The following is a 24,755-nucleotide window of genomic DNA, read 5'->3' as shown; positions in this document are numbered from 1 at the left end:
GCGGCGCAGTTTACTGCTTGCGGTAGTTGTAGTGCGCCTATGAACATTCCAGTAGATTTCCTCGGTGGGGTTGTATGTCTAGATCTGTGGGTGCACTTTTGAATAGGTAACATCAATTTCGCCTAAAGAATGCAAACAACGTGTTGAATACCGTGGGATGATTATATTTAAATGTGTGTGTCCATAGCCTATACTATTGCATAAATGCTACCATACTTTTTCATTTGCATTTCAGCCATATAATATTGACAATATTCTAGTACCAGAATTCCATCTGTAATAATTCGATGCATCTGTGACATTGAACGTGTTGGTAAATTATATGTGCAATATGTGCTGTTGGATGGTCGCATTCTTTAAGGCAAACTAGCACGTTTTTATGGATTAATTATCCAATTAATGGATATGATGGAAGACGTGCTATTGAGCAGCCATCTTTGACTGACACCTAGTGGATGCCATAGGCTATTATGACAACTCGATGAAGCCCTGAGAATAAAGGCCTAGAAATAATTTTGTAGGCGAGTGCTTGTTATGAATTATTTTCATGTGTTTAACTTCTTTATTGGTATCCCTTTTAATCTATTTTATGAACATTTTATACTAGTCCAATATGTTTTGCCCTTTTTATTGCTCTGATTTTATGTGCGCTGGATCTCAATACTTGTCTCTTCCCTCACACACAGGTGCTGCTGGCTTTGAGTATCTGCACTGTGAAACTTCTCATTGGTCTTGGGAGCAGGTTTCTGCACTGAATGCACTGACCAGGTATTAAAGACAAGGTAGGTGAGGACACAATCATGTACTATGTCCCTGATGTCAGAGAACATTTCACTGTCTACACCTGTTGTATTTGGCGCATGTGACAAATAACATTTGATTTGATTTTTGATTTGAACAAGGCCCATCTGGGCATGTAGAACATTCCAATCACAACTGTTAATGCCATTTGTGACCAGATTATACTGCCCCCAAAAAATCCCGTAAATCTTTCTTACCTCTTACCTAAACACACTCTTTGGAGGTTTGTAGAATTGTTGTCCACTATAATGCACATTATAACGAGTATACAAAATATTAAGAACACCTTTTCTTCCTATTACGTAGACTGACCAGGTGAAACTAAGTATCCGTTATTGAGGTCACTTGTTAAATCCACTTCAATCAGTGTAGATGAAGGGGGGGACAGGTTAAAGAAGGATTTTTAAGCCTTGAGACATGGATTGTGTATGTGTGCCATTCAGAGGGTGAATGGGCAAGAAATTAATGTATGTGTCTTTTGAACTGCGTATGGTAGTAGGTGCCAGGCACACCGGTTTGTGTCAAAAACTGCAACGCCACTGGGTTTTTCCATGCTCAACAGTATCCCGTGTGCATCAAGAATGGTCCACCACCCATAAAACATCCAGCCAACTTGACACAACTGTGGGAAGCATTGGAATCAACATGGGCCAGCATCCCTGTGGAATGGTTTCAACAGCTTGTAGAGTCCATGCCCCAACAAATGAAGGGTTGTGGGGGGGAAGGAGTGTGCAGCTGACTCTTTGTCCATCATATTTTAATCTAACAATTGTATTAGAATCTCCTACTGTGTAATCTGTTCATATGCATAGATGCAAGAATTTCACAAAATGTCAACAAGAACAAATAGGGTTCTGGACATTATTAGATCAGACTTAAACAGTATAATGATGGTCATGATGACACTCTTGTTAAATTGGTAATACTTGTGCAGAAATGAGATGTAAATCTTCCAATGAAAGTACTTCCAATGAATAATGTCCTACATGAGTACTTTAGTTACTGGCAATTAATTATTTCTGCTTTGAACTACCAAGAAATCATGAGTTGGGTACTTTGTCCTCTATCTGTAGACATTAAGGGCAGAGCAATCAAACCCAGAGCAGCTGATTGCTTCCTGTGTCTGTCGCAGTTTAGAGGTTTTCTTCATGAATCTTGTTCTGGAGGCAGCTCTGCAGAGTAGTCACCAGCTGGCACAGCCACTGTCATAACATCTGATTTTAAACCTACTCTTAACCACACTGCTAACCCTAACGCCTAACCTTAAATTAAGACCAAGAAACATATGTTTTGTTTTCATGAATTTTTACAATAGAGCCAATTTTGACTTTGCAGCAGGCCTATCTAAAGGGAAATCACTCAATTCTGCCTCCAGGACAAGACTTATAACAATAAACGTCAACCTGTATATCTGTCACTGTAGTAAAGTGAAACATGTCCTAAATCATTATGATTTTTTTTGTGTGATAACATGCCACTCCCTTTATTCCCAAGGAGCCAGATGTCTTCACATTGCCCATCTGTACTATTCTTGACCATTCCCTCCCTACCACCCTCTAGTCCCACTCTGACTCTGGGTGCCCTTTGTAAGCAACCCTGTAAACAAATGCAATCTGCCTCTCCATTGGCTTTGCCTGCCCCCTGTCTCTCCTGACCTTTCCTGTGCATATTCATGAGGCTTCCTGTCGCCGTGTGTGTGCCTGTACAGCTGCTTGGTTCTGAACTGTGTGTGGAGAGAGGGAGGGAGAGAGACGGAGAAAGGGTGACGAGTGAGCTGGGAACAGCAGCAGGGAACAGCAGCAGGGCTGGAGGCTTCAGCCATGTCAGTTTTCTCTACAACGCTGGACAGACGATGAGAAGAGAGGAACCATGGCCTTGTCACTGAGTGCAGACGAAGAGGATTATGATTCAGAATCTGAACAGGTCAGAGAACAGAACATTAGCCACGTTGGGTTTCTAATCTGCATGCTGTTTTGTCTTTCTCGGTGGGGGGGGGGGCTTTAGACCAGTAATCCTGTGAGTAGAATGTATTTTCCCTCCCTGCCTTCTATCTCTTTCTTTTCTCTATCCCCACACACTTAGTACCATAAGCAGGAATAGGATAATAATTTGACTAGGGAATGGATGGAAAAGGGAAACATGGTTTGTTGTTTTGGTAAGAGAACTCATCCACTGGGCAAGAGATGGCTATTTAAGAGGTCATACAGACACCTTCTCCTGTCCCTGGCTCATGTTGTTGTATCCAGATGACCTATCTCAGACCCTAGCAAGAAAAGAATGAGCTGCTCACCAAAGTAGTTCGTTGATCCCAATAATTGCTTGGCTTTAAATGTGATCCAGAATCCTCTCACCTTTGGAACACACCTTTCTCAACAAAAACCCTGAAGAGGACACAATGAATATACATTGTCCCCCTCTGTTGTCTACCAGCTATTTGTCACACACTGATCTGTCAGATTGTGTTCTTGGTCAAGTTACTGTGATCATGGAAGAGGATCGTTCATTGTGACTGGTATTTTTGTGTGAACAGTCAGGGTGTGGGAGAGTAGTGGAGCATGACTATACATGTGAGGCCTTTCACTACACTTCACCTGAGGCTCAGTGTTAACTTTTTCTAAAACTAAAGTAAATAGATTACGCTAAATCAGACCATGCCTGATGTAGCACCATTGTCACATTCAGGTCTAGCTCTCTGGGCAGACATACTTATTTCTTCCGTGTTTAACTGCTCATACTCACACCTAACCATGCTCTGTGCCTTTAAGAGGGCTGGAGGCAATGTTATTTTGCAGGAACCGAACTGGGGAGGGGGATGGGGAGAGGGAACAATGAGCTGCTCTTACAGCGGTTGACCGCTCTTGCCTGTTTGGAGACTTTTAGTTGTATATTACCCGACAATAGTGTTGAATAATTAACCGATATGTCGTTTTTTTCGGTTATTAAACAACAAATTGAGCGACATTGGTTCAGTTACTTGAATTCCATTTAGTTATGTTTATTGTGAGCCAATGGTGTCTTCTCAAGGGAAATAAAATAATTTACGAGAGAATTCAAGTCAAGAACTATGTGGAACGCTGGGTTGAAGGGAGTTGTAGTTTTCATGAAGCAAATAATCAACATAGTTTAGCCATAAACATGGTATTTAACTACACACAGTAGCTTGGTTTCCATCCAATTTGCGACAGATTTAAATGCGAATATTCTAATATTCAGTATGCACATTTTCCCACCAGAGATGTTTATATCAAACAAACGCAGATACAGTGCGTGTAGGCGACCTACATTGAGATTATTATGGATGAGCGCTATTATTTGTATTTGTCAAATGGCAGCCAAGCATCGATCATCATGTCACCAGAATAAGACCCTCGATATTTATTGTAAAGAAGCATCAAGCTCATCACCTTGCACATTTACTACCCTGTGAAGTTCATCATGTGTCGATCCCTTTCTGTGTTTACAAACATTGCCGTTTGTGGCAGAACAAGGGAGTTTTAGAACGCCGCAAAAAAAAGCCTTTATTTACATATTGTTTGAGTGCATTTCATAATACAATCAAGAACTAACACTTAATTGGAAGGGTATGACAAACCCCCCAAAAATATTTAGTTTAGAAGTAATAACATAAATGTATGTTGAATGGGTGCAGATGGAGATGGTTTCTTACTGCCGCCAAGAGTCACATGCATCTGTGTACTGGATAAGTGTATATTATTCCAGCTGTAGCCTAATAAAGTGCATGCTTTCCCGAGTCGTAATGGGAGGACCACACAACATATCATCACGTGACTCCAAGTTTATTTCCATGTGATGGTTGTTATATCAATATTTGCGCATAAAGGCGTTTCCACCGACATTTCTCAGTGTCAGATAACTTTAACACCTGCTACAGGTTAGATACACACAGACCGCATAGACCTTTGAGGGAGGAAAGTACACAATACAATGATGAGAGGGACAAACATTTCGTGAAAGTATGTGTAACAGTATAACTTTAGTCCGTCCCCACGCCCGAACCAGGGACCCTCTGCACACATCAACAACAGTCACCCACGAAGCATCGTTACCCATCGCTCCACAAAATCTGTGGCCCTTGCAGAGCAAGGGGAACCACTACTTCAAGGTCTCAGAGCAAGTGACGTCACCGATTGAAACGCTATTTACAGCACCACCGCTAACTAGCTAGCCATTTCACATACGATACATATGCCTCATCTATTTGATGGACTAGTCAAATTATTTGTCAGACAGCTCTGCAGCATAGTTAGGCATGCAACCTAGCTAAGGGTTAGTTCGAATTTTACCCCCCCCCCCCGAATGAACTCAAAATAATATTTATGACCACAAATAACAATATCGATCCTGTGTTTATAAACATGGATATCGACTATGCCACTTCAGCATGCTCACAGTTGATGACACACAGGGTTATGGGCCAATGCACCAAACAACCAATAAACTGAGTATACTGACCTTGTGTGCTTCAATATCATGGTTTGCATTGTCAGCACCAAAATAAATTATTGATCATAGTATGCTGATGGAAAAACGTATGTTATGGCTTTACACCCCCTGCTCTATTGTCGATAAAGGGTTACCTGTTTAACAGAACACAGATGGTGTTCTTTAATGGAAGCGCCTCTAACATAATCCAGGAAGAATCAGGTATTCCCCAGGGCAGATGTTTAGGCCCCTTTGAAAAAAGTAATTTTTACTAACAACATGCAAGTGTGTCTATATACGTCAGCTACTACATTGAGTGATATGACTGCAACACTTAACAAAGAGCTGCATTTAGTTTCAGAATGGATGGCAAGGAATAATTTAGTCCGAAATATTTCAAAAAATAAAATCAATTGTATTTGGGACAAATCATTCACCAAACCTGAACTAAATCTTGTAATGAATAATGTGGAAAATGAGCAAGTTGAGGTGAATAAACTGCTTGGAGTAACCCTGGATTGTAAACCTGCATGGTCAAAACCTATTGATACAACAGTGGCTAAACTGGGGAGAAGTCTGTTCATAATAAAGCACAGCTCTGCCTTCTTAACAACACTATCAACAAGGCAGGTCCTACAGGCCTTAGTTTTGTCACACCTGATTATTGTTCAGTAGTGTGGTCAGGTGCTGCAAAGAGGGAATTAGGAAAATTACAATTGGCTCAGAACAGGACAGCACGGCTTCCCCTTAAATGTACACGGGGAGCTAATATCAATGATATGCATATCAGTCTCTCATGGCTCGAAGTGGAGGAGAGATTGACTTCATCACTACTTGTTTTTGTAAGAGGTGTTGACAAGCTGAATGTACCGAGCTGTCTGTTTAAACTACTAACACACAGTTCGGACACCCATGCATACCCCACAAGACACCAAAGGTCTCTTCACAATCCTCAAGTCAAGAACAGACTATGGGAGGTGAACAGTACTACATAGAGCCATGATTACATGGAACTCTATTCCACATCAGGTAACTTATGCAAGCAGTATAATCAGATGTAAAAAAAAAACGGGTAAAAACACACCTTGTGGAACAGCGGGGACTTTGAAGAGAGACAAAAAGGTACAGACACGCATACGCACACAAGCGCTAGCACACACCCTCTACACACACGTACATTGTAATGTTGTTATATGGTTGTATTATACATTTTGTATTGTAGATATGTAGTGGTGTAATAATGTTTATATGTAATGTAAGTGCCTAAATGTGTTTGGACCCCAAGAAGAATAGGCAGCAGCTAATGGGGATCCCTAATTAATACAAATAAAAAGACTGTCAAATCTCGACAAACAGAACATTTATCCCACCCTACCTTGAAGGCCTACCCAGTATCAAAGGTTTGGCTTGACAATCTCTGAATATCATTAAACGTTTTGGTGTTTTTTAACAAATGTTTATTTCCATTCATCAAATGACCGTGATGCACAATTTGGATTGATTAGATTTGTTATTTGCCAGTAAAAAATAAAAATGCACAATACAGAGCACAACAATTTTTTAAAGTGACTGGGATTACACCATAAAGTCGGGGCTTATTTCCATTGTGGTCCCTATTTGTTTTCACATAGACACATTACAGACATTCTACTGTTCACACATAAGCCAGCTTTTGACATTCTTTTAAAAAGTGGTTATGGTTGCTATGACTTTGAGTTCCTGTGGTAGTTTATTCCATTCAACAGTGCCAGTATATACAAATGTGTTCTTACCAGTGAGACTCTTAAATTTAAAACAGTGAATATTAGTGTCTCTGGCTCTTGTATTATGCTGATGGACATCTCTGACAAATTTAAACCTTTTTGGTTAGTACCAGGGGGCTGAGTCTGATAATTCTGTGGACCAGACCAAGTTGAATTAATTCTACTATTTCTTTCTACAGATAGCCAGCCTAGCTGCTTGAAATGCTCAACCTCCAGATGGGGGGGGAGTTTAAGTACAATTCTTACATGCTTGTTTTGGCTGGTCTGTATCTTATTCTTTAGATGTTTGGGGCTGCTGGTGAACCATGATGTTGCAGGCATTATCAACGCGACACTGGACTAGCGCACTTGGCAGAGTCTTTAGGGTGTCTATAGCTAGGGCTCCATCCAATTGGCAGCAGATTTTCATGCGAATATTCAAAAATCTGCATAAAAACAATATGCACATTTTCAGAGTTGTTTCCATCAAATTGACTTGTTGCAGATAAAAGTCTGTGCGTAAATACATAGTGCACATGAAAATTACTTTTGCAGTTACATTCCCATGTATGGTTAAAGTTAAATAGGTTTCCATCGCATTTGTCACAAAAAAATGTGTCGGTATAACAAATGTGCCCAGCCTGGTATTGGCACTTAGTAATTGCCAACCATTGATCATCATGTCACCAGAATAAGACCCTAGATATTTATTGAACATCATGCTCATCCCGTGCACTTTCACCACCCTGTGAAGTTCATCATTTATTTAATCTGTAGCCTAATAAATTACAACCGTTCCCAAATCATAGTGGGAGGACCACACAACATACCATCACGTGACTCCAAGTTTACTTGTATAATATGATAAAATAATCATGTCTAATCCTGATTGGTTAAAACATATTACCACCGGCTAAATCTATGATGCTAAAATACCTGTTTACTCTGTTCCATCTGACTGCGCAATCCACTGTCTCATCAGCCCAGCCAAGCAATTGATAAACTTTTTATAGTGAAGATCAAGTATCTAGACATTCTCACATTTCTTTTAAACTAACATTTTGTTTTCAACCGCAGAGATATGTATTAACCTTGCTGTCTGTCTCTCCAACAATTTCTAACGTTGTTTCAATATTCAAATTTGATCTCCAGCTGTCCAAAAGTAATGAACTCAGGAGTCGGGACTAGACAAGGCAGGCAGGCAGCGTTTCTCAGCTTGTCAAATTCATGAATCAGCTGGCATAATATTTATGCATATATACAAAGAAATGTAAATTGTAAAAAAGTCAAACGAAATGAAGTGCAGCTAGTTTGCAGTCTTTCCAGCTTCAGTTTGGAGTGATTTTGTTATCTGTGTTGTTGGTTAGCTGTTGTTGGCTAGCTCCTCTGAACAACAGTGTCCTGACGAGTGAGCACATTTTCTATGCAAGGGACAATTGTGCCTCATTAGCTCATTGTTATAGATGTATCCATATAAATAGCAAAATGGCTTGACAAAATGTAATTCTAGCATCCTCAAAATGGCTTCAGATTAACCAGGTTTCCATCCAATATTTTTATGCGAGTCAAGTACATGCCGGATATAAAATGGCACGACAGTCCTGATGGAAGCAGCAAATGTCAGTATTTTGTTGACAAAACAAAATACGCTAGTGGGATCTGGGATCTTTTTGTGTCAGTAAAATGTGTTATGTGCAAAATAGTGGTTATTTAAGTGATAATTCCCAAAAAGAGGATATATTGGCAAGGGTGTTGCAAACCGCATGCCTACATTAGACTTTTGAAGTAGCCTAATCAGATTAAATCATTGTCTGGTTGTGTGTTTATGCCACACACAAAAGGTAATACATTTAAAAGGTAAATTACAAATATTTAGCTTATTTTGAAGCATTAGGTTCTAGGTGTGCTAGGAATAGGTGCTCGTATTGGAGGAGGCAGAGTGCATGTTATGCTGACCACACCGCCTGCGTCTCGTGCGTTGCAAAATAAATGTACACATACATGTTAATCAATCATTGCACCCACACTGCTCGCGCGTTTCAATGTGTCTGCGTAGCCAGGCGCTTAAATAGAACTTGGTTCTATTTGTGATGCTTGACGTGTTGCAAGTCATACCTCTCCCATCTCCTCATTGGTTTTTATTATACATTATACCCACGTGGGTGATTGAAAGATGAACTGCGGTTCACACTCCAGTCCAGTTGGTGATGGTAATGCACCTTGCCAACCGCCATATAAAGTCAGAAGAAGCCTGGCTGTGTCAGTCGATTGTAAGTTAAACTTAGGCATCACACTACCCATGAAGGAATATTCCTTTTTTGTCGGAATAAAACAGGATATAATGAAGACTAGATAAAATATGTCTTGCATGTAATGGACATAAAGAACTGGTCTTGTATGTGTGTGTGTGTGTATATATAGTTGAAGTCGGAACTTTACATACACGTTAGCCAAATACATTTAAACTCAGTTTTTCACAATTCCTGACATTTATTCCTAGTAAAAATTCCCTGTCTTAGGTTAGTTAGGATCACCACTTTATTTTAAGAATGTGAAATGTCAGAATAATAATAGCGAGTGATCTATTTCAGCTTTTATTTATTTCATCACATTCCCAGTGGGTCAGAAGTTTACATACACTCAGTTAGTATTTGATAGCATTGCCTTTAAATGGTTCAACTTGGGTCAAACTTTTCGGGTAGCCTTCCACAAGCTTCCCACAATAAGTTGGGTGAATTTTGGCCCATTCCTGCTGACAGAGCTTGTGTAACTGTGTTAGGTTTGAAGGCCTCCTTGCTCGCACATGCTTTTTCAGTTCTGCCGACAAATGTTCTATAGGATTGAGGTCAGGGCTTTGTGATGGCCACTCCAATACCTTGACTTTGTTGTCCTTAAGCCATTTTGCCACAACTTTGGAAGTATGCTTGGGGTCATTGTCCATTTGGAAGACCCATTTGCGACCAAGCATTAACTCAATCAATCCCAGAACAGCAGCAAAGGATAGCAAAGACACTGATGTCTTGAGATGTTGCTTCAATATATCCACATAATTTTCCTATCTCATGATCTCTATTTTGTGAAGTGCACCAGTCCCCCTGCACCCCCACAACATAATGCTGCCACCCCCGTGCTTCACAGTTGGGATGGTGTTCTTAGGCTTGAAAGCCTCCCCCTTTTTCCTCCAAACATAACGATGGTCATTATGGCCAAACAACAGTTCTATTTTTGTTTCATCAGACCAGTGGACATTCAAAAAGTATGATCTATGTCCCCATGTGCAGTTGCAAACCATAGTCTGGCTTTTTTATGTCGGTTTTGGAGCAGTGGCTTCCTTGCTAAGCGGCCTTTCAGGTTATGTCGATATAGGACTCGTTTTACTGTGGATATAGATACCTTTGTACCTGTTTCCTCCAGCATCTTCACAAGGTCCTTTGCTGTTGTGCTGAGATTGATTTGCACTTTTCGCACCAGAGTACGTTCAACGGCTTTCTATTCCGCAACAAAGCCTCCTTCACTCACGCCGCCAAACTTACCCTAGTAAAACTGACTATTCTACCGATCCTCGACTTCGGCGATGTCATCTACAAAATTGCTTCCAACACTCTACTCAGCAAACTGGATGCAGTTTATCACAGTGCCATCCTTTTTGTCACTAAAGCACCTCATACCACCCACCACTGCGACCTGTATGCTCTAGTCGGTTGGCCCTCGCTACATATACGTCGCCAGACCCACTGGCTCCAGGTCATCTACAAGTCCATGCTAGGTAAAGCTCCGCCTTATCTCAGTTCACTGGTCACGATGGCAACACCCACTCGTAGCACGCGCTCCAGCAGGTGTATCTCACTGATCATCCCTAAAGCCAACACCTCATTTGGCCGCCTTTCGTTCCAGTTCTCTGCTGCCTGTGACTGGAACGAATTGCAAAAATCGCTGAAGTTGGAGACTTTTATCTCCCTCACCAACCTTAAACATCTGCTATCTGAGCAGCTAACCGATCGCTGCAGCTGTACATAGTCTATCGGTAAATAGCCCACCCATTTTTATCTACCTCATCCCCATACTGTTTATATTTATTTACTTTTCTGCTCTTTTGCACACCAATATCTCTACCTGTACATGACCATCTGATCATTTATCACTCCAGTGTTAATCTGCAAAACTGTAATTATTCGCCTACCTCCTCATGCCTTTTGCACACAATGTATATAGACTCCCTTTTTTCTACTGTGTTATTGACTTGTTAATTGTTTGCTCCATGTGTAACTCTGTTGTCTGTTTACACTGCTATGCTTTATCTTGGCCAGGTCGCAGTTGCAAATGAGAACTTGTTCTCAACTAGCCTACCTGGTTAAATAAAGGTGAAATAAAAAATAAATAAAAAATATCTCTAGGAGACAGAACGCGTCTCCTTCTTGAGCGGTATGACGGCTGTGTGGTCCTATGGTATTTATACTTGCATACTATTGTTTGTACAGATGAATGTGGTACCTTCAGGCATTTGGAAATTGCTCCCAAGTATGAACCAGACTTGTGGAGGACTATAATGTTTTTCTGAGGTCTTGGCTGATTTCTTTTGATTTTTACATGATGTCAAGCAAAGAGGCACTGAGTTTGAAGGTAGGCCTTGAAATACATCCACAGGTACACATCCAATTGACTCAAATGATGTCAATTAGCCTATCAGAACCTTCTAAAGCCATGACACCATTTTCTGGAATTTTTCAAGCTGTTTAAAGGCACAGTCAACTTAGTGTATGTAAACTTCTGACCCACTGGAGTTGTGAAATAATCGGTCTGTAAACAATTGTTGGAAAAATTACTTGTGCCATGCACAAAGTAGATGCCCTAACCGACTTGTCAAAACTATAGTTTGTTAACAAGAAATTTGTGGAGTGGTTGAAAAACAAGTTTTAATGACTCCAACCTAAGTGTATGTAAAGTTCCGACTTCAAGGTCCTAAACGATATCATAACCGCCATCGATAAGAGACATTACTGTGCAGCCGTATTCATCGACCTGGCCAAGGCTTTCGACTCTGTCAATCACCACATTCTTATCGGCAGATTCAACAGCCTTGGTTACTCAAATGACTGCCTCTCCAGGTTCACCAACTACTTCTCTGATAGAGTTCAGTGTGTCAAATCAGAGGGCCTGTTGTCCGGACCTCTGGCAGTCTCTATGGGGGTGCCAAAGGGTTCAATTCTCGGGCAGACTCTCTTCTCTGTATGCATCAATGATGTCGCTCTTGCTGCTGGTAATTCTCTGATCCACCTCTACGCAGACGACACCATTCTGTGTACTTCTGGCCCTTCTTTGGACACTGTGATAACTAACCTTCAGACGAGCTTCAATGCCGTACAACACTCCTTCTGTGGTCTCCAACTGCTCTTAAATGCAAGTAAAACTAAATTCATGCTCTTCAACCGATCGATGCCCGCACCTGCCCGCCCGCCTGTCCAGCATCACTACTCTGGACGGTTCTGACTTAGAATATGTGGACAAATACCTAGGTGTCTGGTTAGACTTTAAACTCTCCTTTCAGTCTCACATTAAGCATCTCCAATCCAAAATTACATCTAGAATCGGCTTCATATTTCGCAACAAAGCCTCCTTCACTCATGCTGCCACACATACCCTCGTAAAACTGACCATCCTACCGATCCTCGACTTCGGCGATGTCATTTACAAAATAGCCCCCAACACTCTACTCAACAAATTGGATGCAGTCTATCACAGTGCCATCCGTTTTGTCACCATAGCCCCATATACTACCCACCACTGCGACCTGTACGCTCTCGTTGGCTGGCCCTCGCTTCATACTCATCGCCAAACCCACTGGCTCCAGGTCATCTACAAGTCTCTGCTTGGTAAAGCCCCGCCTTATCTCAGCTCACTGGTCACCATAGCAGCACCCACCCATAGCACACGCTCCAGCAGATCTATCTCACTAGTCACCCCCCAAAGCCAATTCCTACTTTGGCCGCCTATCCTTCCAGTTCTCTGCTGCCAATGACTGGAACGAACTGCAAAAATCACTGAAGCTGGAGACTCATATCTCCCTCACTAGCTTTAAGCACCAGCTGTCAGAGCAGCTCACAGATCACTGCACCTGTACATAGCCCATCTGTAATATAGCCCATTGAACTACCTCATCCCCATACTGTATTTATTTATTTATTCATCTAGCTCCTTTTGCACCCCAGTATCTCTACTTGCACATTCATCTTCTGCACATCAATCACTCCAGTGTTTAATTAGTATATTGTAATTACTTTGCCACCATGGCCTATTTATTGCCTTGCCTCTCTTATCTTACCTCATTTGCACACACTGTATATAAATGTTTTTCTACGGTGTTATTGACTGTATGTTTGCTTATTCCATGTGTAACTCTGTTGTCGTATGTGTTGAACTGCTTTGGTTTATTCTTGGCCAGGTTGCAGTTGAACTTGTTCTCAACTAGCCTACCTGGTTAAATAAAGGTGAAATACAAAATGAAACCCACACACCCACTCAGTCATTGTTTATGAAGTGGGTTATTTGAATCTTATTCTTTTGGCGCAGTTGTGGAGATGTCATGGACTTCCCTCCCTTTTGTGTGCATTGTTGTGGTGTGCTGTGGTCCACTGAAGCCAGGCAGATGGTGAACCCTGTGACTTCCTCCCACAGCACTGGGATCCACAGTGAAACTGATCAGATAAGGCCCCCATCTCGGCCTAGTGTTTTAGGGCCTCATCAAACAAACCTAACATTCCTAGCACATTAGTCAGCCAAGTTACAGTAAGTGTTGGTAATCAGTCTGGGTCTATTATAGGTCAAGATGCTTTTGTAAACAATCAACACATTAGTGTTTCATAGGCCTACTTTTGACTCAGACGACTTTAGTTTTTTTTTTAAAGACGATACACATGTCTTAAAAATTGGAGTTCTGATTTCTTGGAAGAGAGGCATAGGAGGAGGATCACTCCTCATTTTAGCCACCATATTTAATACTTTCTCCTGTAATTCAGAGGTTTCACATAACATGGCCTGGACGGACCATACACTTGTTGATTAAACCAAATAAAAGATAAACAAACTCATGCCCCCTTGGCAGAACAGATATTTGAAGAACATCACTCTTTTCATAACTCACATACACAGAACACTTTGTTAAGCATTTTGTCATGCTAACGCTGTTGCACAATTAACTTGAATATTTGGAACGAGGGTATCGGCTACTTTATTCAAGGACTCCTTCAGGGTGAGCAGGAGTTTGTTTGAGAGGAAAATGGGTCATATAGCACACGTGGGTTTCTAATAGTCCCACATTGATTGCTTTGGTGATCTGTTGTGTTGGATATAATGTTGTAGAGATTTCTGTTTAAAGCTCTCTAAAAAATCTGAGGAATTTCAACATTTTAAGACAATGCCAGGAATGTGCCAATCACACTTGAATGTTGCGCAATGCTGATAGTCATAGCATTTGCAGCCTCAGCCCTCCTTCTGATGTCTTCCTTGTATACCTTTCCATACACTCCTTGGTTGAACAGAGTTCTTTGGAAAACCATCAGATTGTAGTCTGTTTCCCATTTCCAGTTGGATGTTGCGTCAACAACAACCGTTTATGCTTGAGTATCTGTTTAGGATCTGGAGTGATGCTTGAGGATGGCCAAAGATTAGACGAAGGTGAAAGGTTATTATAACAACTCTCTTTCCAGACCTGAAGAAAAGCTTTCTGGTGAAGGATCGTCTTGTGGTATGTCTCTCCAGGGACATCTTATTCTAGGATTCATAAAGGAACACTTTGTTCTCAATGGGGGTTTTCTTCTCTCTCTTTAAGCCCTCTGCAAGAATTCCATCTGCTTTTATATGATGGCGGTTTGGTCCTTATTAGCTATATCTGTTCCAGGAGGATGGTTATGTAAGGGCTGTGACGTGGCAATGTTTCTCAGTATTTGTTTGGGAGTGGAAGGTTTTCACTGTTGTGTATTAATCCTTAACTGAGGAGCATTGCCAGGTGGTAAGACATTTTTTGTGGACCTGTGTGTGTTGCTGTCTTGTGATTTAGTTTCTTTAATGGATGGACCTACTGGCTCACACAGTGGTAGATAATTTTGCCAGAAATACACACGCAAACCTCCAGATTAAAGCATTCATATTTGACACCATGCAAGTGGTTGTACCTTTTATTTTGTGGAGTAGGTTGTGTAAACAGCGTATCAGCCTTATAGATGTCCTTTGCAGGAGATCAGAGGCAGGACATAATGCTCGACTGGGACTGAGTGACAAGCAGCAGATTCTACACTAATCGATCTCACCCCATAAACAGTGCTTTTAGTGCCAGTAAGAACAGCTTCCAGAGGAATGAATGAACCAATCTACAGTAGCACATTCAACTCTGTTTTTCCAGTGTGTCTCCTCGGGCCTGAAGTGATATTTGTACTTTATGAGAAAATAAAGTAACAGTTTTAGTACTGCCAGAGGGGTGATGAAAATGTTCAATTTCAAAACAATCCTAACCTCTCCACAGCCCTCCCATTTAAAGCTAAAGTACAATATGTTTCTGCTAGTTCTCATCTCCTTTCATTATTCTATTCAAATGGTTAGGAAAAGCAGGGGAACTGTGTTGCCAAGGAAACACTCGCCTCTGCAGCAAAAAATACATTTCTCAGTAATGGCGTAGGGAATATCTCATGTTTATTGTTCTGGTGGCTCTAGGCTCGGGTAAAGAGCATTGGAATTAATTTTTACCTGTGAACCTCTAACTATTTGCGGTGTCACGGGGTGGGAGAGAATCTTTTTATTTTCTTGGACAGAGGCTGATTTACAGATTTGGCATTTAGAGAGGTTTAGAAAGGTACTGTATGTGGCTCGCAGCCGGTGTCTTCAGTGCAGTACTGTTTCACTAGCTTTATGACTGTCAGGAGTAGACCATACTAGATGTTTTGTGTTCCAGAATGAAGCAGAATGTAGGTTACTGTCTTAGGCAATAGTGCCCATTTGACTTTCCTTTCTAAAGTAGTTTCCAAATACTCAGGTTTGAATATTGGTTGGAGAGGACCAGGGAGCCAATGACCGGACTCAAAAAGTCTACTTCCAGGGACAAGAGCTAATGGATGTTTTAACATAAATTGTATTATTTTTCTCTCTGCAGCAACGAGAAGCCAACCGGCCAAAGCCCAAGATGGGAACTTCAGCAGCGGTCAAGCTGCCGTCCAATCGCAGTGCGTCTGGCGCCAGACGCAGGAGAACACGCTGCCGAAAGTGTGAGGCGTGCCTCCGAACTGAGTGTGGAGAATGTCACTTCTGTAAAGACATGAAGAAGTTTGGAGGACCAGGGCGCATGAAGCAGTCCTGTATCATGAGGCAGTGCATTGCAGTGAGTGAAGCCATAGTAACCACACTGGCTTTTCATCATTCATACTATTTAGCAGATCGTTCAGTTAGCCTATTTTGTCTTATCCAGTGCTACAGTGCTGTGTCACAAATGCAATGAAAACCATAAGACAGGTTCACAGCTCAGGGTCTGAAAGAATGGTCAGTGTAAGCAAGAACCAACCAGAAGTACAGTGATACAGAGCGAGACCTCAGAAAGTGAGTGCTAACATTTTTATTTTTGCAACAGTATGACTCATTCATGTGTCAAAGGTCTCTCGATTCTGTTGAGACCATTCAGTGGATATTTGTCTACGGCTTGGCATAGTCGCCAATGTCTGTTAATGATTTTCCTAAAACAGGAAACAGAATGACCAGTAGCAGCTTATCAACACTATTTGCAAATATTATTGCACACCGGCATAATGGAGACACTGTGTGTGTTACTGTCAATGAGATTGACAGTTGTCAGTGAATGTGTTTTTGTATTTGTCCTTTGCAGCCTGTCCTGCCCCACACAGCTGTGTGTGTGGTGTGCGGAGAAGCAGGGAAGGAGGACACATTGGAGGAGGAGGACAAGTTCAACGTCATGCTCATGGAGTGCTCCATCTGCAATGAGATTGTCCACCCCAACTGCTTAAAGGTGAGACAGGATGAGCATGTCGAGTCGTGATTGAACACAACCATGACTGAACACGAGGCCAAGCCTCCACCTGATGAGTTTGATGATTCCTTATTTGTGTGAGTGAGATTCACCTGAATGTTTATGATACGGTTGAGTGATTTATATGCTTTGACACACAAATGAAGGCAAAATCCTGGAATGTTTGCCTTTGTACTGACGGCAGGTGATTCACTGTGTTCTGACTGTCAAATAGTTTTACAAGGCAACTTGATGAGTCATTGGTGTGGTGGGGACTTCCTGTTGTTGTTTGACACTGAATCACCTCATCACTTTCCCTCCTCCAGCCAGACTTGCAGTAGGCTGTGTCCAGTTGAAATCACATGATGCTTGAATACGACTTTGCAGTGTTTTCGACATTGCTGGGTGGAGCCGGATGCAAATAAAATGCAAAGCTGCCCATGCACTCTTAGGAGCCATTCAGCCAAAGCATAACATGTCATAGCATGTCCTTGCTCGAACCTGTTCTAATGAAGTGAAGTTGTGAACTACATCAGATATTAGGAACACAGCCTTTGTGTTTGTTGTATTCCAGGCACATAACACACTTATGGTAAGGTATTTCTGAAGAATATTGATTTTTTTTTTTCATTGTTAGAGGAGGTTGTTTGCTAGAGTTTCTCACTTTTTAGATGTGTCAGAAAATAAGGTGTTAAACTGCCTCACACAAAGAGGTGACAGCAGTCAGTTTCAGTTCCCTGTTAATGTCTCTCTGTGCTGAACACATTCTACATTAGACTGACTCCCCTTCTGCCCTTTTCGTCTTAACTCTCTCTTTTACTTCATGCTTTTCAGGTAAAAGATGCTTCTGGCGTGGTGAACGATGAACTTCCTAACTGTTGGGAATGTCCCAAATGCAACTACGCTGGGAAAACCGGAAAAGTGAGTACCTACAAATGTAGGATCTTAATTTGAGCCAGTTTGCTACAGCAGGAACTTAATCCTGCAGCTAAAGGATATGTGGATTATAGTTAATTGATACTTTGTAGCGGTTGATACATTTAAAATTATAAACTTCAGAAGACCTTTTAAACCTCAAATTCACTACAAGTTGTAAATATCCTGTATATGAATGCATCATTTTAAGGACTTACTGTAGGCAGCCATCATAGAATACTATATATTCTCAAGTTCACAAGCATTAATATGAAATTGATATTTTAGTTTCCCCTTTCTCCAAAGATAAAGCACACACCAATTTTGTCATCTGATGTTGGATTAGGAAACAGTGCTGTGAACCATCTTTGGAAAACACTCTTCAAATAATTATTCTTTAACGTCAGAGGCATTTCATAATGTCTTTACTTTGTGGTTTCTTACTTCCTGTTCATCTACTTACTATATCACATGGTTCAATACCCTGTGTCTGTTACACGGGAAGGAAACAAACATCTAATTCTCTAGAAGTGGCACAGTCACAGTCTAAGTAGTTTACAATGTCTGACTTGTTTCACCATTGAAACAAGTACAGTATCTCAGTTTGGTGACCCTGTCGTGATAGGCGAAATATATAAAGTTGTCTTCCCTGTTTTTCCACCTTTTGGTCTGCAAGCAAAAAAGGGGACCAGGGTTCAAGTATGCGTCTAACCTCCCTGGCTCCCTGCTGAAGGAGCAGAAGGCAGTCAAGGAGGAGGGTGAGGCCACGTCTACGTCTACAGCCAAGAGAAAGCCTGAGGGGGATGATATCTCAAGACACAGACCTGAGGAACGGGAGCCCCTCCACAGACACCCCCCAGTCCTGACCCCCAGCACCCTGCCTCGGCCCAGACCTGAGGACAAACTGAGGAAGAAGAGGAAGCTCTTCGACGATGACGAGGAAGAGGACTTCAGTGTGAGGAAGAAGGTAGACTCCGATTTCATAATGTGGTTTATGTTTCAGTGTCTGTTAGTATAATGTTACTCATTGACTATGCATGGCAATTTTCATGCTGTGCCAAGCAACTCCTTTTGTAAAATGTTTGGATGTTGATATGTGCTCTGGTATCCATAGTTGAACATGCTCTCTAACTAAACCTCCCTCTCCTCCACAGGGAAAGGCAGATGAACCTCTGTTCCCCAAACTCCTTCATCAGATCAAGACTGAGGAGGAAGACCAGGAGGAGGAAGTGGATGAGGAGGAGACGGACTCTCTGTTCTGGCGAGGCCTGGAGAGGAGAGATCGTTTAGGAGATACCGAGGACTGGGCAGAGGATGGGGATGGCAAAGACACAAAGACAAACTTTCCAAGGCCTCCTCTCAAAACTCCTGTTCTAGACAGTGACCAGTCTCACTGCAGCTCGCCACAGGCTGGCCCCAGCAGCGAGAGTGGCAGTGAACCCCAGGAGAAGGGCCCACGCCCCAAAGCGCGCCGCAAACGCCGTTTACCCAACAAGGAGCTGAGCAAAGCACTGAACCAGGAGATCCAAAAGACTGAGGACTGCCTAGCCAATGAGAACCGCCAGCCCCTCAAGGTGGAGCCAGAGAGTGAGAATGAGGAGCCCAAGAGGGGCTTTCACATCGGCAGTGACCTGGGAGGGGAGCGCCCCCACCTCCGGACCAAGGAAATGAACGGCACCCCCTGGGAGCTGCGCCACTTCTACCCCAGCCAGATCACCCCTCTGGGCTTCAACAGGAGCTCCCCTGGCACCCGGCCCCTGCCCCCACGCTCCCCACCCAAGTGTGTCCAAATGGAGCGCCACGTAATCCGGCCACCCCCCATCAGCCCCCCGCCAGACAGACTGCCCCTGGTGGACGGGAAGACCCATGCAGTTCAGCGAGAGGTCTGGATGAAGCTCTTTGGGCACTTCACACACAAGGAGCTGTGTGTCTGTATGCGTGTCTGCAAGACATGGAATAGATGGTGAGAGCTCTTACTATTCCCACTCATATTTTTACTTTACATTTAAGGGACTATAAAACATAAAATAAAGATGCGTTATAAAAGTTGGGTCCCTGATAATTGTGCACCATTGTGTACATCATCCATTTCGTATGATGTGTTACGTCCTGCATAAAAAAATGTAGGAATTCCAATTCGTAAAATATGTTACTAATTTGTAAGTGCTTAAGATCCCGTTCAATCTCTTTAACACTCACATTCAAATATACTAATTATCTAGAACATTGTGAATTTTAGTCCAAGCCAGATAGTGAGTGTGTATTTATATTGTCTATCTCTGACAGGTGCTGTGATAAAAGACTGTGGACCAACATCGATCTGAACCGCTGTAAATCTATAACTCCCCTCATGCTGAGTGGCATCATCCGCAGACAGCCCCTCTCACTGGACCTCAGCTGGACCAACATCTCCAAGAAGCAGCTGAGCTGGCTAATAAACCGCTTACCAGGTACATACCAGGACCACGTGAACCTGTGATCTACGGGAGAGGAAAATGTTTCGGCCAGACACCAGAGACTGTCCATATGTGATTGTGTCTCAGCGTTGAAACCCGTCTGACAGTACTTCGCTCTGTGTCCTGCAGGTCTGCGGGTGTTGCTGCTCTCAGGGTGCTCGTGGGTGGCTGTGTCTGCCCTCTGCACCTCTAGCTGCCCTCTGCTGCGCACCCTGGATGTGCAGTGGGTGGAAGGGCTCAAAGATGCCCAGATGAGGGACCTGCTGTCGCCCCCGACCGATAACAGACCAGGTAACCACCTGCATCAAGAGGGGAGAGTTAGGTGAAATTGAAATGAGTGTATTATAGCAACCTCTGGTGGTTCTCCTGGGTGTGACAGGACTGGGAGGCGTTTCTTTCTAAAAACCATTAAGAAGAAAAATAAGTGTATCTTAAGATAGTTCACGTTTAATTAAAGGATGTTAACGAAAATGTATGAGATTACTCGCCATGTTTGACTGCGAGATGAGAAATCACTCCTGTTTTGTTCCTGCTCTCCACCCTCAGGTCAGTTGGACAACCGCTGTAAACTGAGGAACATCCTGGACTTGCGTCTGGTCGGGCTGGACATCACAGATGCCTCTCTGCGTCTGATTATCAGACACATGCCGTTACTTTCCCGACTGGACCTGAGCTACTGCAACCACATCAACGACCATTCGGTCAACCTGCTGACGGCCGCAGGGACCACAACCAGAGATTCACTCGCAGAGATCAACCTGTCAGGTAGGAACCCTCAGTCAATCACACCACTCTCACAACCTCAGTATTAGCACTAGGGGCTAGAGTAATACAACAGCACAGAGGCTGTTTTTATTTACTCTGCTGTCACTTGTTTATTTTTTGGGGGCTACCTTCGGAGGACAAAATGTAACTTTTTACAGCTTTTTCTTTTGTTGTTACATGTACATTCTAAACACATTTTGGATACATACCACTTATTTAAACTTTTTATTGAATTTTTCTACACTAGTTACATTATACAATTGTACATTATACATCGTGTTATCAGTCATAACTATTATAGAACAAGCTATTTCACTTATTTTTCTCTTAATATTAAAGAATATTGAATATGTATTTATTTTCTGTCTTATCTTGATTTCAGTTATTTCTATAATAGTTTGCAAGTCTTTATGTTGCATTTAGGCTTCATAATATTCAATCCGGCTCTTCGGTTTCCTCATGCCTGGCTCTGTTTTTGTCTCCGCCTCAAGTTTGTAATAGGGTGACAGACCATTCCCTTACCTTCTTCAAGCGCTGTGGAAGCATCTGTCACATTGACCTGCGCTATTGCAAACAGGTGACCAAGACGGCCTGTGAACAGTTCATAGCAGAGATGTCTGTGAGTGTACAGTTTGGACTCAAAGAGGACAAATTACTGCAGAAACTCAGTTAGACACAGACATCAAGGCCAAACAGCAAAAAATAACTACCCTTTGCACTAAATGGAGCAAGACAAGGTTTCCCCCATCAAGCCTGCACTGGTTGGTTTTGTATGTTTGTTTCTTCTTCATTGGAGAATCTACTGTGTTAGATTTGTGAATGAACAATGTCACATGAGTTGATGAGAGGAGCAGAAGCGTGTAAATTAACAAGGGGGATGGTCAAAATGTTTGCATCAATGTCTTTCTGGATGTTACAAACCCATCCTTGTACTGAAAGGCAAAGATGTCATGGACAGGAGATGGGGAGGGAAAACAAAGCATAAAGTAGTTTCTTTTTGTGTTAAGATTGTACCTTTTTCAAAGGCTTGTGTTTGTTGGATTTAATTTGTTGGGGGATTTGTTTTCTATTACTTATACATGTTAAATGTTTAAGACATTTTTTTTGTACAACAATAATTCATGCATTGGGATAACATTTGACGTTATAGTGAAGCTTTATGTATGCAGTACCATACTCACCCCAGATTTCAACTCTTAGATCTGAATATTGACCTACAGTACTTTAAATCAGCTTGACTTGACACCGATGGTAATATGTATTTTTGGATGCTATTTTTTTTACCTGGTATCATGTGCCAAATTCTGAAGGTGACATTACAAGTTAATGGTAGTTACTGACTTGGACTGGAATTAATTTAATACTTTACTTTAAAAAATGAACATAAGACTATTATTATGAAATAATACATGTTTTAAATGTTTAAGTAAATAAGAATTGAATAAATGTTGCAAATATGGTTGGGTTAATGAATATATCTTGAAATTAATCAGTCAATAAATATTGACATAAGGAATGTTAGTCAAATGTATTTTTTCAATCTCTCAGTACCTTCTGCATTTTCCTATGTTTCGTACATATGTCAATCTGTTGTTTCACATGTTTTAGCACTCAAGAGCCCATAATGTGAGATTCTGTCAAGTAATTGAATCATCTGCTTTAAAGGGCCAATCCACATTTAAAACAATAACAAAGCGATCCCCGCCTCTGTTTTGGTAAAAGGCTGAGGGCTGGGCCTGGAGAAATGTAATCCCTCTCAAATCGAAGACTTACAAGAATGCAACGACTGACCATCCAAGATATCATAATTATAGTTTTAACCATGTTTTGAGGCAATACAGTTTGTTTACAAACATTGGAGGATTACAAGCTTATATTTTGAGTTCTGATGGGATACGATAGTTGAACTAAGCTCATAAGGCATTTGTAAGGTATTTTCAAGAATCAATGAGTATTTATCATTAATTTCTAATCCAAAAATGAGTGTAGTAACTGCAGACTGCCCCTTCACTGTTTCCACAGGTGCATACAGTCACAGTGGCCTCCAGACTTGGCATGTAATGAGTTTCTTTGAAAGAGCATTTGATCATCCTATTTTTAATTCAAGATCGACTATCTATTCATTTTGTATTTATTTATATTAGTTATTATCCATAATTGTGATGTAATTATAATTTGCCATTTTCTGTTGACCGTGACCTACAATGTCACAAGTGAATGATATTGGCCACCTTGAATACAGATGCACATGATGTAGTTGTTTATATTTGTAAATCTAAAATCTAGTGCTATGATTGTCATTAAAAGTATATTTCTATGTATAAAATGTATTTTCATATACTATAACATTCCCCCCCCTCAGTTGTGTGGCCTTTTGATAGGGCACAGCAGAGAATTTCCTAAATGCCAGGGTAACTGGTGACCTCGGGTGGCTTAGCTTTCAATGAGCAGGAAAGGACATTGGTGTATGGACCTTTCTGGAACCTTCTCACCCAACTCGGGTCATGTATTAACCATGTTTTTTAGTTTTACATTCAAACGTCTGTCACATGGAAGCTGCTGTCTGCAGCTGTCCTCTCCTAGACAAAGGCCTAATCTGGCACTCTAAACACTAGTTCAACCTACAACAGGTATTCCCAAACTGGGGTAGGCGCAATGCCGTCGGGGGTACGCCAACTAAATCTCGCGGGAATTCCATTAAAGGTCCATATGTAGCCAAATGTAGCTGCTGCTCATTCAGTTTGCTCGAAAAATTGATAAATGGTTAAAAAAAAGCAAGGCCCTCATCCATAGAGACACATACCAGCTCTACTGATAGTACTGCTGGTAGTAGCAGTACTGCACCTGTCGATGACACAAGTTCTGCTTCCACGAGCACATCCAATGCTAGCACCGCTAGCACCAGTAATTCTACATTTGTTGTTAGCCCAGCTAGCATGGACACTGACAGTTGTGAATCTGATGCTGCCGAAGAGCTACTGCACCCTTACCCGGGAAAGCACCAAACAGACAGGGATGTTGGACCATCGAAGAGGCTCAAATATGATGAGAACTACATTGATTTGGGGTTCACTTGTATTGGAAGTAGTGCCTTTCCTTAGCCACTGTGTTATAGTACTTTTGCACATAACTCACAACTTGATGAAACCTTCACTCTTGCGCAGACATTTAGAAACAAAACATGCCAATTTGAGTGAGAATTAAGATGAATTTCGATTAGTAAGACATGTATAAAACCAACAGATACCATTACTAAGAAGGGGCTAGAAGCGTCTTATATGGTGAGCTACTGAGTGGCTAGAACATGCAAGCGCCATACTATTGTGGAGGACTTCATTCTTCCTGCTACCGCGGATATGGCTGGGACAATGCTGGGGGAAAAGGTCCAAAAACCTATACAGACAATGCCATCAAACAACACTGTTTCCAGACGCATCAGTGACATGTTTTGAAACAATCACTGCTTCACATACAAGCCAGTGAATTCTGTGCTTTACAGCTGGAGTCAACAGACATGGCGGGCCTGGCACAGCTCCTGGTATATGTCCGTTACGTTTATGGGGGGTCGATTAAGGAAGACATCCTCTTCTGCAAACCACTGGAAACCAGGACAACAGGAGAGGATATTTT

General features: G+C 41.8%; 1 protein-coding gene across 6 annotated transcripts; it reads left to right on the top strand.

The window, feature by feature from the left end:
- On the top strand, positions 1-23,451 carry LOC135540237 (lysine-specific demethylase 2B-like). Of its 6 annotated transcripts, XM_064966781.1 has the most exons (13): positions 1-106; positions 687-782; positions 1,364-2,399; positions 2,510-2,724; positions 16,126-16,350; positions 16,849-16,989; positions 17,824-17,912; positions 18,574-18,871; positions 19,059-19,867; positions 20,191-20,354; positions 20,490-20,651; positions 20,907-21,125; positions 21,617-23,451. In XM_064966781.1, the coding sequence occupies exons 4-13, from the start codon at positions 2,671-2,673 to the stop codon at positions 21,796-21,798; spliced, it is 2,343 nt and encodes a 780-aa protein (XP_064822853.1). In that variant the 5' UTR covers positions 1-106; positions 687-782; positions 1,364-2,399; positions 2,510-2,670; the 3' UTR covers positions 21,799-23,451. The 6 variants fall into 6 exon arrangements, with proteins under 6 accessions (XP_064822853.1, XP_064822862.1, XP_064822868.1 ...); XM_064966790.1 differs by lacking the exon at positions 1,364-2,399; XM_064966796.1 differs by having other exon boundaries at positions 1,364-2,724; positions 17,824-17,910; positions 18,581-18,871.
- Positions 23,452-24,755: the final 1,304 nt, after the last annotated feature.

Source organism: Oncorhynchus masou, chromosome 1 (assembly GCF_036934945.1).
Source record: "Oncorhynchus masou masou isolate Uvic2021 chromosome 1, UVic_Omas_1.1, whole genome shotgun sequence".
NCBI lineage: Eukaryota > Metazoa > Chordata > Actinopteri > Salmoniformes > Salmonidae > Oncorhynchus > Oncorhynchus masou.
This window is presented reverse-complemented; position numbering and strand designations above follow the sequence as displayed.